Consider the following 14,754-nt stretch of genomic DNA (forward strand, 5'->3'; position numbering starts at 1 on the left):
AGTTTATTCCATATGAGCTAGTAGGGGAACCTAATGGACCTATAGATCATGGGCTCCAACGATCCGAGATTAGCTGGTTAAACTCTTTTTAGATGAAGCTAGTCAACATTCGTTAACTAACGGGTCATTCCACTATAGTCCCGTAGTTGCACTCCCCTCACTATAGATATATTTGTATTCATATAATATAACCATGATTAGTAAGTTAATCCTTCACAGGTTGTTCGTAATCTCGACTGGGTCATAAAATCGTTTTATCTCCAAGACTACATCTTATTCCTTAAGTTCCACTAATCCTCTAATGAACAATTGGTTTAAGGTCAAACCTACAAACTGAACCCCTCTCAAGCCAAGGAGAGGGTGCGGCCCCTTGTTCAAGACCTGGATTCAGTACTAAAGGGAACAACCTATCTACTATCCCTATGACGGGTAGGAGTGAATTCTGTCTTGCACCCTATGTTCCCAGCTATCTACCTAATCTTACCCCTAAAATAGGAAGCTTATTGGGCCAGCGATAATGAGTTGCCCTCACCTATGCAGATCTAAGGATAATTCCGAGTGAACAGGAGTTCATAATTAGTTCAGGATTAAGATTAAGTTACCTAAGTCATCAATTAACGAAATAGTTATGGGTCTTAGTTTATTGGATTTCGACTTTCATATAGACAATTTATAAAATCAATAATAAGTTTATTGATTATAGAAAATGTATATCATTTTAAAAATTACGAGTTTTAGGACATAAAACCCAACAGAACAATCATCTAATAATAGTCAGCATGAATTACTCGTCCAGCTGCCGAATGATTTACAATCTTATCAGTTGGCAAGGGATAGGCAAAGAAGAGAAATAAGACAACCACCTAGGTATGCCTATGCTGACCTTGTTTATTATGCACTAAATGTGATTGATATTGATAATGAGTCTTTAACCTTTAAAGAGGCTATTAATTCACCAAATAAAGATAAATGGATGTTGGCCATGAAAGAATAAATAGAATCATTACATAAGAACAACACATGGACCTTAGTTGACAAACCTACTAGTCAAAAACTAGTTGGTTGTAAATGGATCTTCAAACTTAAGCCAAGTGTTGATAATAAAGAACCATCTAGATTTAAGGCAAGATTGGTTGCCAAAGAGTTTACACAAACTCAAGGGATAAATTATGAAGATATTTTTTCTCCCGTGGTTAGATATACATCCATTAGAATTCTCATATCTTTAACTGTTGCTTTTGATTTGGAATTAAAGTAACTAGATGTTAAGACAACATTTTTGCATAGAGATTTATAAGAAACCATATATGTCTCAACCCCAAGGATTTGTTGAAAGAGGACCAGAAAACAAAGTTTGTCTCCTAAACAAATCCCTATATAGTTTAAAGCAATCTCCAACGCAATGGTACTTGAAATTTGACTCATTTATAGTTTCTTGTGGTTTTTTTAAGAGCAGGCTTGACCAAAGTGTCTACTTCAAACATAGTAAAGATAAGTCCCCAATTATCTTAGGACTTTATGTAGACGACATGCTAATTTCCTGTAAAGATAAACTAGAGATAGGGAAACTTAAATGTCAATCGAAAGGAGAGTTCAAGATGAAGAAATTGAGGCAAGCTAGAAGGAGCTTGGGTATTGATATAAGGAGAGACAGATCTAAGGAGAAGTTAACCCTATCACAAGAACAATACTTTTCTAAGATGTTTGCTCGATTTAATATGGCATATTGTAAAGGAGTTAACACCCATTTAGCTAAACACTTTAAACTCTCTACCTCTCAATCACTAGTTACAGAGGATGAGAAGCAATGTATGGAATATATTCCTTATGCAAATGTTGTAGGTTGCTTGATGTATTTGATAGTTTGTACCAGACCTGATTTAACTCATTCAATGAGTGGTGTAAGTAGATCTATGGAAAATTTGGGTAAAGAACATTGGAATGTTGTCAAATGGATATTCAAGTATATCAAATCAACCTTATTTGTCGGTTTTTTATACACTCAAGATAATTCAAACCAAAATAGCTTAATGAGATATGAGGATGCTGATTATGCAACAAACTGTGATAAAAGAAGGTCATTATCTGGATATGTTTTTTTTTTTTTTTGTCTTTAAGAAATTTAGTTAGTTGGAAGACACTACAGTCGGTTGTAACCTTGCCAACTACTGAATCCAAATACATTATTGTTTCTGATAGTTTTAAAGAAGCAATTTGGTTAAAAGAAATTACAAATGAACTTGTCCGTGACAAAAGTATTGTTAGAGTTTTCTATGATAACTAGAATGTTGTATACCTATCAGAAAACCAAACTTTCCATAACAGAACTGAGCATATTGATGTCCGATATCATTTCTAAGAGATATTTTGGTAAGTAGTAGATACACTTTAGAGAAAATATCTTCAAATGAAAATGCAGCATATACTTTCACTAAAAGCTTTGCCTTATGGAAAACTTGAGAGTTGCCTTAAAATTCTCAAAATATGTTCTGTGTAGAAGATATGGTTTGAAAGTCACTTTTGAGTTGGATGTTTTGCAACTGAAGAAAAAGATCTAAGCTATCAAGGTGGAGATTTGTTGAAAATGATAGCTAATTATCTTTTTTTTTTTTTTTTTTTTTTTTTGCCTTCTAGAAGCAAGTGATATCAATTGAGGTCAGAAGTTGGCTAGAAATCACATGCAGAATAACAAAATTTGTTATTGGTCCTCAAGTGATAGAACACGTGATTCACCCAAGGCATTTTTGTGATTTTTCCTCCATAAATAAAAGTTGATTGTTAGGTTGAAGGCAGAGGGTGTGTGTGTAGAATTCAATCGAGGTTCACTGAGAGGTTAATCAAGCTTAAGGATTCTAGAATAGATATTGAAATCTGTTAAAAAAAGAAGAGAGAAGAAAAAACAACAGGATTACGTGGAAACCCTAGTGTAGGGAGAAAAACCACGATATAAAGTCTTTTCTTATTAAAACTAATACACTAAATACACAAGGACTCACTGTATAAATAGACAATAGGAAGCCCTAGGGGTCTTACACAATTACATAAATGCCCCTAGGTTAAAAACCATATTTCCAACACTCCCCCTCAAGTTGGTGCATAGATATCAACAAGCCCCAACTTGCTTACACAATAATTAAAATTTCGTCTCAATAACCCTTTTGTAAGAACATCAGCAACTTGTTGATTTGAAGAAATATAAGGGATGCATATGTTTCCACTGTCCAATCTCTCCTTAATGTAGTGTCTGTCTATCTCCACGAGTTTAGTTCTGTCATGTTGAACTGGGTTGTTTGCAATACTGATGGCAGCTTTATTATCACAAAATAATTTCATTGGAAGCTCAATATCTTGCTGGAGATCTGATAATTCTTTCTTCAACCAAATTTCTTCACAAATTCCTAGACTCATGGCTCGATACTCTTCCTTAGCACTACTTCTAGCAACAACTCCTTGTTTTTTTACTTCTCAAGGTGACTAAATTTCCCCAGACAAACGCACAATATCCAGACATAGATCTTCTGTCAACAACAGACCTTGCCCAGTCAGAATCAGTGTAAGCTTCAACAGATCGTTTATCAGTTTTCTTGAACATTAGACCTTTACCAGGAGTTCCTTTTAGATACCGAAGAATACGTTCAACTGCCATCATATGATCTTCACAAGAAGCTTGCATGAACTGACTCACAACACTTACTGCATAAGAAATATCAGGTCTTGTGTGAGACAAGTATATCAACTTCCCAACTAACCGCTGATACCTTTCTTATTAACAGGAATTCCATCATTCTTATCATCGATTTTTGCATTGTATTCTACTGGCGTGTCAACATGTTTACACCCAGTCATACCTGTTTCCTTTAACAAGTCCAGTATATATTTTCGTTGAGAAACTGATATACCCTCTTTTGAGCGAGCCACTTCCATTCCCAGAAAGTATCTTAGCTTCCTGAGGTCTTTAATTTCAAATTCTTTAGCCATCTCTGTTTTTAGTCTTGTGACTTCTACATCATCATCCCCAGATAAAACAATATCATCAACATAGACAATAAGAACAGCAATTTTCCCTGATGTTGATCTTCTTATAAAAAGAATGTGATCAGAATGTCCTTGGACATATCCCTGTGCTTTCACAAACGTCGTGAACCTGTCAAACCAAGCCCTTGGAGACTGTTTCAGTCCGTATAGTGATTTTCTCAATCTATACACTTTATTTTTAAATTGACTCTCGAACCTAGGAAGGAGACTCATATAGACTTCCTCCTCAAGTTCCCCGTTCAAAAAAGTATTTTTAACATCAAGTTGGTATAGGGGCCAATCTTTATTCACAGCTACTGACAGAAGCACTCGGATCGTGTTAAGTTTAGCCACAGGTGAAAACGTCTAAGAATAATCCACTCCATATGTTTGGGTGAAACCTCTTGCAACAAGTTTAGCCTTGTATCGGTCAATCGTCCCATCTGACTTGTACTTTATAATAAACACCCATTTACATCCTACTGTTTTGTGCCCTTCAGGCAAAGTCACTGGTTCCCAGGTTTTATTCTTTTCCAAAGCTCTTATTTCTTCCATAACAGTAGACCGTCATTCTAGTTTTTTTATTGCAACACTTATGTTATCTGGAACCACTTCAGTGTCCAAGCTAGTAGTAAAAGCCTTGAACTCGGATGTCAGATTATTATACGCCATGTAACTATGCATAGGATATTTAGTACATGAACGGGTACCTTTCCTGAGGGCTATAGAAAGATCAAGTGACGCATCACGTTCTTTCACCTCTTCAGGCTTCTCACCATGATTTACTATCTGTGTATCAGAAACTTCAGTAGTAACTTCCACATCATCATTAGCACGGGCTATTTCATCCTCTGTAACTTCGATCATTCCATCCTCTACAGTTTCCCTTTCTATTACTCTCTTAGTATCACTGCTTCCTTCCCCCTTGTCACGCTTGCCTTCATCATCCTCCATACATAAATCAACATCATTAGGAATACACGTACCTGGACCTGATAACAGGTCTGACTCCTGCACTGGAGCCGACAGTTCTGGTTCAACAAGTGATACTGCTTCCTTCCTGAGATTCTTCCTGTAGTACGTTTTCCAAAGAACTTGATTGGTAGGAAGAACCAAACTATCATGATCAGGATTAGGTTTAGACAAGGTTTGAATAGGCGCTGACTCTAAAGGAATAGCATAAGAGGACCAGTTAGTCTCTTCTTCATTTATGTTCTCCCCCTGAAGATGACTAACGGAAAGAACGATTGATCCTCAAGAAAGGTGACATCCATAGAGACATAGTACTTTCGAAATGACGGATGATAGCACTTATGTCCACGTTAATGAAGTGGATATCCAACAAAGACACACTTCTGAGCACGAGGAGAAAATTTTGTGCGGTTTGGACCATGGGAGTGAACAAACACAACACAACCAAAAACCCGAAGAGAAACATCAGAGATCAACCGAGTAGTAGGAAAAGACTCTTTAAGCAACTCTAAAGGGGTATGAAGATTAAGAATACGAAAGGGCATCCGATTAATGAGATGAGCAGCAGTAAGAACTGCATCTCCCCAAAGGTATGACGGAATGGTGGCGGATAACATAAGAGATCAGGCTACTTCAACCAGATGCCGATTTTTACGCTCAGCTACTCCATTTTGTTGTGGAGTGTAAGCACACGAACTCTGGTGAACAATACCTTTAGAGTCGAGAAATTCTCTAAAAGAGGCATTAAAGAACTCTCGCCCATTATCACTTCTTAAAATCCCAATCTTTGTTTTAAATTGAGTTTCGACAGTTGTGTAAAACTGTTGGAAAATAGAGGACACTTCAGATTTATCATTGAGCAGGAAAACCCAAGTGAGACGGGTGTGATCATCTATAAACGTGATAAACCACCGTTTTCTCGTGGAAGTAGTAACCGGTGAGGGACCTCATACATCACTATGAACAAAAGAAAAAAGACTCGAGGGTTTATAAGGCTGAGAATGAAAAGAAACACGATGTTGCTTGGCACGAATACAAACATCACAATTAAAAGAAGAAGTATTAGCATTACGAAATAAATGAGGAAATAAGTATTTCATATATTGAAAATTCGGATGTCCTATGCGAAAATGCTATAACATAACATCATTTTCAGAAACAGAGAAATTTAAAGACATAAACCATGATTGGTGATCATTCCTAGAGGAAGCCTCGTCAGAAAGGAAATAGAGTCCCCTATCGTGTCGGACAGTACCAATCGTTATCCCCGATTTCAGGTCTTGAAATAAAACTGAATCAGGTGAGAAAATCGCCTTACACCTCAAATCTCTTGTTAGTTTACTGACAAATAACAGATTATATGATATTTGAGGCACATGTAAGGTATCACGTAGAATTAAACCATGATGGAGAGATATTGCCCTTTCCTGCAAGAGGGGCAAAAGATCCATCTGCAATTTGAATCCTCTCATTACCAGCACACGGATTATATGACATAAATAACTCTGAGGAACTCGTAAGATGATCAGTAGCCTCTGAATCCACAATCCATGGTTTCTTACCATTCACACTAATTAGGCCAAAAGAAGGAAAATTACCTGACTATGCAGTTGCACTAACCCCAACGGTACTTGAACTGTGTTTACTGTCACCAGGAGATCTCTTCTGAGTTTGGTCATCTACTGAATCACTTGCCAAGGCAAGACTAGTATTAGATTTTTCGTGAGACTGTCGTCGTCTGATATTTAGGGGCTTCCCGTGTAATTTCTAACATTGATCCTTCGTATGCCAAAGCTTTTTACAATGTTCACAAACGGAAGGAGGTTTCTTATCACCATCAGTACCGGACGGCTTGGCAATAAAAGTAGCTGCATCAGTAGTTGAAGTTGTATTATTCATGGCACACGACCGATCTTCTTCCAGCCGTATTTCAGAACAAACTTCTCGAAGTGAAGGAATCGGACGCTGGCCCAAGATCCGACTACGAACCCCATCAAACTTTGGATTTAATCCAGCCAAAAACACATAAACACGATCTACTTCCTCAATCTTCAAATATTGGGCCCCATCTTGTGGACAATTCCAGACAATTTCTCTACACAAGTCCATTTCCTGCCACAGCATCGACAGTTTGTTAAAATAAGAGGTAACATCCATAGACCCTTGTTTGGATTCATGAACCTATTTATAGAGTGTATATAGCCGAGAGGCATTCTATCGTTTAGAATATAGATCTTGCGCCGCCTCCCAGATATCCTTGGCTGTGGCAGCATACAGTAACGGTCTTCCTATCTAGGGTTCCATACTGTTCACCAAGACAAAACGTAGCAACAAATCTTCTCCTTTCCAAATTCGTTCTTGTGGATCACCTGGGGTTGGCTTTGGAATTTCACTCGTCAAATGTCCAACTTATGGCACCCTTCTAAGACCATCCGGATCGATTGAGACCAAGAAAAATAGTTCTGGCCATTTAACTTTTCTCCGACGTTAAATCCTGCAGAATTACCCATCGAACCAGATAAGTAGGAAACGTTAGGCACTATAGGTAATGAGTTTACCAGATTTTCTGAATAAACCGGTTGAGGATTTGCACCGAACATCGTATCCAGATCAGAAATCTGTTGTTGCAGGTAAGCCAACCGTTGTCTTACATCGTCTGGGTAACGAGCTGAACCACAATTTATCAGAACAGGTACTGGTTGCTCGAGACCTCAGTTGTTGGATGTGAAAAAACCATCGGTTTGACTATTGAAGAAACTGGATCACCGAGTCGGGCTGGATGGGCTAAAAGTGGATCGGCTGGTACAAAAAACTAGGTAAAAGAGCTTTCGGGTCGGACAGATGAGCTCTTGGGTCGTGGATCGAATCGCAGGTCAGACTGAAACACAACATTCTGCCTCGGGTCGGATCGGTTCGAGTTGTCGGATTGGTTCGGGTCGGAATTAAAATCAAAATATCGATGGCTGGTCTACCCTAGTTCAACCCGAACCGGTCCGGTTTGCTCCAGACCGGTACTAACCCTAATCTGATCCTCCCCCTCTGCTCCTCGCCCCCGATACTACTTCCACTGCCCTGATAATTCCGATCGACGGTTAACACCTCCTCACGGCCAGCTTGTTCCTCACGTCCGAGACCGTCGAATCTGCCGTGACCGCCATCAACTCTGCCCTGATCGTGATAGCTCCGATCGTGAATCGAAGGTTCCTCGCGGCCAGCTCCAGCTCCGATCGGATTCTGACTTATTCTGAAATAGTGATACCCGATTGGCTGAGGACGATTTTCCAAGGATTGTACCTGAACGGAAAATATTAATTCCAGTAGGGCGTCCTGAAAACATTCCTTTACCGTTGCCCGGATTATCGTTCTCATGTCGAAACTTGAAGACCCATCAACAGAGGAGGATTAAGGTTGATTCTCTTCCATAACAACTAGGTTTTCGTCACCGCGCTCTGATACCATGTTAAAAAGAGAAGGAAGAGAAAACAACATGATTACGTGGAAACCCTAGTGCAAGGAGAAAAACCACGATATAAAGTCTTTTCTTATTAAAACTGATATACTAAATACACAGGGACTCACTGTATAAATAGACAGTAGGAAGTTCTAGAGGTCTTACACAATTACATAAATGCCCCTAGGTTAAAAACCCTATTTCCAACTAAATCCTTTTAATATAACAAGAGAAATTCTCGAGTTAGAGCTATTATATCTTCTTCCAGTGAGAGTTGAAGATTGTCGGCCGGTTGAAGAAGAATCCATCGAATTAGGTGAATGAAGAATCTAATCAATGTTTTCTTCTTTTAGTCCTCTTCTGTGAACTGGATACTATCACATATATATTGTATGAAATGAGCTGCTAAATCCTAATAAAAGTGACTGAAAGTGGACGTAGACTTTTATAGTAAAACCATTATAAATTGTTGGTGTTCTCTCTTCTTCTACTCTTGATCATGCTATAAATTTAAAGCCTTGTTCATTATTCTGGTAGTTGTTTTTACGGTGTTCTGCTTGCTTGAAGAATTACAAAACTCAACAAAATGCATAGTGTATCTCTATATATAATATGTAGATTTATATATTTATAAAGTACTTAATGCTAATGAGACCCCAAAAAAAAATAGTACCAATACATGCTAAAATCAAGAAATTTCTCACTAACATATAAATATTTCTGTGAAACTAGATATTCTAAATCCGAAGTGTTTAGAATCAGATTCAATTTTTCTTTTCAAATAACGAATAAATTAACAAGAATGAAGCTACTCTCAAAACAAACAAACAAAATCAAGCTGTACTATTTTTTTTTTTATATTAAATTTTAGAAAATAAAAGTGAAAGGCTAAACAAGTGCGTTAATAGGAAATCAAACCATCAACTTTTGAAATGGTAATTAAAGTCTTATTTACTAAGTTATACCTGCCCAGAATTCAGAGTATTTCTACTGATCCTATTTCCTCATTTCAGCACACTTTGATTCTAGTGTCTATTTTCTTTCTGTACTTGATATCTCTAAAAAAGTTTCTATCCCTAAAGTTCCCAAATGCGGGCATTCTATAGGCTCTTTTAAAAGTTTATTTCCACATCTAAGCTAATGTTGCAAAAAGGCCTGTACCAGTGGTAGCCGTTTTTTCCGGTTAAAAAAGTAGTGAGAGAGATAGTCCTATTGTTGGATTAAATTTATTGCAAGTAGCGGAAGAAATATGCAATGGAGACGGACCAACAATTTAATTATATAGAAAGCAGCATCAGTGTGTTATTGCGTAGGCTAAGAATTGGATCTAATCCCTCCACCAGCCTATAAATTCTCAAGAATTTCCCATTGCTGATGAAGTGATGATATTATAAGTGACAAGAACAGTGTTTTGAAAAGATTTTACGACTCGTTTGGTCGGTCACTTGCACTTTCTCAAGCAAAGGGAATCGCCCAAAAACGTATTCTTCAACTTGTTTAATCCCACTACCATCACCTTGAGTATATAAGAAGCACTCAGAGCCCACATTTTCACACCATACCTTGACTTGGTCCTCTCTTAAACGGGATCCTTGGTCTCTTTCTTACCATATTTCTTTGGCTTTCTTTGCAGTATCTTCACCTACTTATTCTCCTGTATTTCAAAACTTTCCATCCAAACTTCCTTTATATAATGGCATCAAGCTCTTTTAAATCTTCAGGAAGTTCTAGCTCCTCATGGACGCTTAAGCAAAACAAAAAATTTGAGGACGCTCTGGTTTTATATCCCGAGGACACACCGGATCGGTGGCAAAAGGTGGCCAGGGCAGTGGGTGGAAAAACAGCTGAGGAAGTAAAAAGGCATTATGATATCCTGTTGCAAGATCTCATGCATATAGAATCTGGAAAAGTTCCTCTTCCTAACTACAAGCCCATTGTTTCCAACGGTTCAGTGTATGCTGATGAGCAGAGGTAACGTGCTGCTTACTACTTTTAAGCGTTTTTCTTATGTCATGTGTCTCTATCCTATACTTTCATCCTGGTAAAGTCATCAAGACCTCAGTTCAAAAGTGAAAAAGACCTCCAAATTAACATGATTCTTACAAGTAGCACGAGGATTATTAGGAGAACCAACCTCCTTTGTTTCTTCAATGGTATAATATTATCCATTTTTTGAATTTAAATCCTTAAGGCTTTACTTTTAGTTTCATCCAAAAACCTCGTATCGATAGCGATAGAGATAATGACTTTGCTTTTAGTTAGACTAGACATATGTTGGCATCCCAACCATCTAAAATTTCAATTTCCTTTTCATAAGTCCGAATGACTGCGAGGCTATATAAAAGGAAATAACCGTTCTTGAATGAATTTCTATAAACAGTATGTATGCAGAGGAGAGAAAGAAAAGATTATATTATTTTATCTTCTTACAAAATAGCTTATCCGCGTATCCTTAGGTACCACGCTTTCTTTTTTCCAACTGAACTAGCTACAACTTAAGCCCAACCGCATATCTCTCATAAAGAAGTCTTTTCTACAAAGACTTCATGCTATTCCTATTCATGCATTCCCACTTCCCCTTTCTAAGAAAAAGACCACGTGAAATCTAATCTCCCATGCTTTAAATTACATGCACATGGTCCTGTATTTCTGACTTCAGACATCTACGTATTTATTTATAAATCGCTTCTTTAACATTTGGATCTACTTCAGTATTTGGCCACAAAAGTACTGATTAAAAAAACTATTAACCTAACATGGGTTGCGTTAATTAAACATCAATTCCTCCTTTAACTATGGCAGGGTCATGAAAAATACCACTGCCTCCTTGCAGAATTACTTGTCCATATATTCACATTTAAGAAACATTTAACTAATCCTTCTATCCCTTTCTTTTTAAACTATTGCAGGCTCATGAAGAATCTAAAGCTCCAATAAGGCAAGGTTTATACCAACGATATAATAAGTGCTGTCGAAGCGTTGTTGTCGATAATTTCAAGAATATAGCTTGGTGTCAGTGTTTCTCTAGTTTCCCGCTCTGTTTGTCCTTTCTAGCATATATTGCTAAACTATTGTAACCTGTGAAGCGAACTAGACTATTGTATGTTGTAACCTGTTTGTTCATGTACCCGATTTTTCTGCTTTTGTGTACTTCTATCATTAATGTTTCATTCGCATTCTAATCATTAAAAAAAAGAAAAGAAAAGAAAAGAAAAGAAAGGAATATCATGTAATATATTTGCTTGCCTTTATTGTTTATCGCTACAAAAAATACTCCTATGCTATGGGCTAGCCAGTGTTATGTCTAATCAGTATAAAGTGGAAGGATCAATTCAATTATTTACTCACCAGCATTTCATCAACTAAGTTATCGACAGAACATTAAGAACCAGAATAATAAGTGAACAAACGAAAAATAAATAATGATCCAAGAGTCATACCGTAACTTCTTGATAATTGTTAATGTAAAATTGAGACCGAATGAGTGACTTCTTCAGTAAAATCGATGCAAGAAGATGACCGTCAAACCACTTCAAAATTCTGAGGTCAAAAAGAAACTATGAAATTTGAGAAAGACAGTGGAAGATTACTAACTACAGAGCCGAACAATTACCAAACCAAGACGTCTTAAGATCTATTTCACTGAACTCTAGACGAGATTACCGCATGTAAATTCTGATAACGGAAATGAGTAACTTCTCTGGAATAATCGATTCAAATGACGGATCAAACATTTCAATCCTGAGCTGAAAAACGAACGAAATTTTGAGGGAACAAAAAAAAAGTTAATCAACATAAACTTCGATACGAACAGTAATCGAGAACCAGAACCAACACGAAACCGCGATTTATGATACTGACCTGTAACGGAGAAGCCATTGAAAGGCACACTAAGCTCGAAGAAGAAGGTGGAAATAGAAGAAGAGGACGAAGGATTGGGATCGATTCTTCTCTCAACTGGAAGAAGAATTGGCGGGAAATTTGCGAAATGAGACGCGCTAAGACGGTCAGATCTTCCTTCCATTGAAAGCTTGGGAGTCGAGGATACAGTGGGAAATACGTCTGACGATCACATCTTGGCCGTTGATTCCGGAGATAAATAAAAAAGCTCAATATAATGGAGATGCGGGGTATCGATCCCCGTACCTCTCGCATGCTAAGCGAGCGCTCTACCATCTGAGCTACATCCCCAAGTTGTGTATCCAATAAATCCGTTTTTATATTATCTAATATACAATAATTTTGTAATACTAATTATGCCGACATATATAGATATATTATTTTCTTAGTGCTGTCTTCGAGAGGTTGTATAAAGCTATAAACTATTAATTAAAAATTTTCTTAAGAAAGATTAAAATAATTTACGGCTGGATACATCATCTCAAAAGTGAATTTAGTTGTGACTTGGGAGCCATTTGATTACATTTCATCTCTAAAGTGATTCTACATGTGTTAAATTGCTATGGTCGGAAGAAGTGATATACATAAACTGATTACACCTCAACAAAATATAGTATATATACTGTATAACTAAAGCTCAAATTTTAAAAGTAAGCAAAAAAAAAAATAACAAAATTTATGAATTGAAATAACTAAAATTCTTGAGATATATGTTAGAGACATCAATGTAGGTAACTGAGACACGTTTCTGATAAGCGTTATCTTGAAAACAATTATTCGTTCTACATGAGCTGCAAGCAAACTACAACGATTATCTCAAATAATACAATGACTAACTCTAATAAAATTGCAACCTCAAACTACTTGGATATGACAAAAATCTTAGATATTTGTCATCAACTCAACTAAAGATCAAAAGAAATAAAGAAATGAGATAACTCTTCAATTTGAAAAAGGATACTACAAATGAAGAAACAAGTTGTTATTTATAGGTCAACAACTTAGCAACTCTTCAAAATACAAAATAAAATCAAATAAATACAAAAATTGATTACTTTGTCAAATTTAACTCAATTGAGTTGTTACTTGACCAAAATCAAACATAACTCATTCAAATTGAAGAAAGTACAAATTTAACTTTCATATATGTTATATTTGCATATGAATATCATCTAAATTTGAAATTTTAATCCAATTTGAAAGTTTCTAACCATGATTTTGTGGTGTATTTGGTTTAACTTTTCAAGTGTTCAATTTTGAAAATAAACCATTTTGGAAAATTTTGAAGTGTTTGGAAACGACTCAAAATAACTTTTTGAAACACTTTCAAAGTGTTTTAAACCGTTTTTATCCAAAGAATGTAAATAAAAATTACTTTTTAAAAAAACATTTTTTTTATCTAGTCGATCCAAATAGGCCTTCAATCTATATAATTAAATTCATTTGTTTATATTTCAATATTCATTTTTCTAATTTTCTTTCACTATTAATATCCAAACAGATATATGATGATTTTAATATAAGTTGAATTCTTGACCGATTATTTTAGATAATAGTATGTTTAATTAAAGTATGGGTTATGTATGTGGATTAATAATTTATCCTATTAGATTATTTTATTAGATTGGGCCATATTATGTGATTTAATTAATTAAGGTCCTAAATTCCTAATTGAGTATAGACTTAATGGATAGTTCCTAGTTAATTAGGGTTTAATGGGAACCTTAATTGAACTAGTATATAAAGAGCCCTTAAGCTATGGTCCCCAAGATACCAAAACAATAAGCAATCAATCTTTCTCCAATCTCATCTAGTGGAAGATCCCACTTAGGGCATTCGGAGTTGGGAGTTTTGGTTGAGGAAGACAATAACCATATAAAGCCATTATCAATTTGTCAATGGAACCTAGTACGTAAATATTCTTGACAATTTGGCATGAATGATCCTAAGGTTTATCTATTCAATATAGATATAAAGTAATTATGCTAACAAGTGGTATCATAGTATGGATTTCATGTTGGATTATTAGTTTTATGTATTTTCCATTGGTATTGTTGATTAAATTTTGGTTCCAATAAAGAATTTAAAGAATTAAAAAAAATGGCCGACTTACTATAGCAACATTGTAAATCTCACCAGCGGTAGGTTGGAAATCTCTACAGTCATTTTTTTCTTCGACAATATGTGTTCTTGCAACCCGTGTTCTTGTCCGTGGTATTTGGCATACCCATCACCGATTATGAATGATGTGCTAGTGGTGGATTAAAGTGAATTTTTTTATTGATTATTTTGATTGAACATGGTTTCCTAAAGTTATAAAAAAAAAAAAAAAAAAAAAAAAAAAAAAAAAAAATTCTATTATTGTCAAAATTGAGGATGTTCAGTTCAACATTCTTGACAAAATTCCACCAATATGA

General features: G+C 36.0%; 2 protein-coding genes and 1 non-coding gene across 3 annotated transcripts in view; 1 reads left to right on the plus strand and 2 right to left on the minus strand.

Annotated features, from left to right (window-relative positions):
- The window catches only part of LOC120075501 (uncharacterized), a 39,430-nt gene that overhangs the window by 8,393 nt on the left and 16,283 nt on the right, over positions 1–14,754 (minus strand). The window contains exons 2-4 of the mRNA XM_090313121.1: positions 12,299–12,454; positions 12,101–12,183; positions 11,878–11,977 (exon numbers count right to left, since the gene is read on the minus strand). Of these exons, the coding sequence (XP_090169247.1) occupies positions 11,878–11,977; positions 12,101–12,183; positions 12,299–12,454 (339 nt within the window). The remainder of the gene's footprint in view (positions 1–11,877; positions 11,978–12,100; positions 12,184–12,298; positions 12,455–14,754) is intronic.
- On the plus strand, positions 9,988–11,607 carry LOC120075165 (protein RADIALIS-like 4). Its single transcript, XM_039028349.2, has 2 exons — positions 9,988–10,408; positions 11,347–11,607. Exons 1-2 carry the CDS (start codon positions 10,131–10,133, stop codon positions 11,372–11,374), a joined length of 306 nt encoding a protein of 101 aa, XP_038884277.1. The 5' UTR covers positions 9,988–10,130; the 3' UTR covers positions 11,375–11,607.
- TRNAA-AGC (transfer RNA alanine (anticodon AGC)) lies at positions 12,556–12,628 on the minus strand. The gene has a single exon. It is a non-coding gene; the product is annotated as a tRNA-Ala (tRNA).

The sequence above is a fragment of the Benincasa hispida genome, chromosome 4 (assembly GCF_027475165.1).
Source record: "Benincasa hispida cultivar pf3 chromosome 4, pf3_genome.v1.1, whole genome shotgun sequence".
In the NCBI taxonomy this organism is placed as follows: Eukaryota; Viridiplantae; Streptophyta; class Magnoliopsida; order Cucurbitales; family Cucurbitaceae; genus Benincasa; species Benincasa hispida.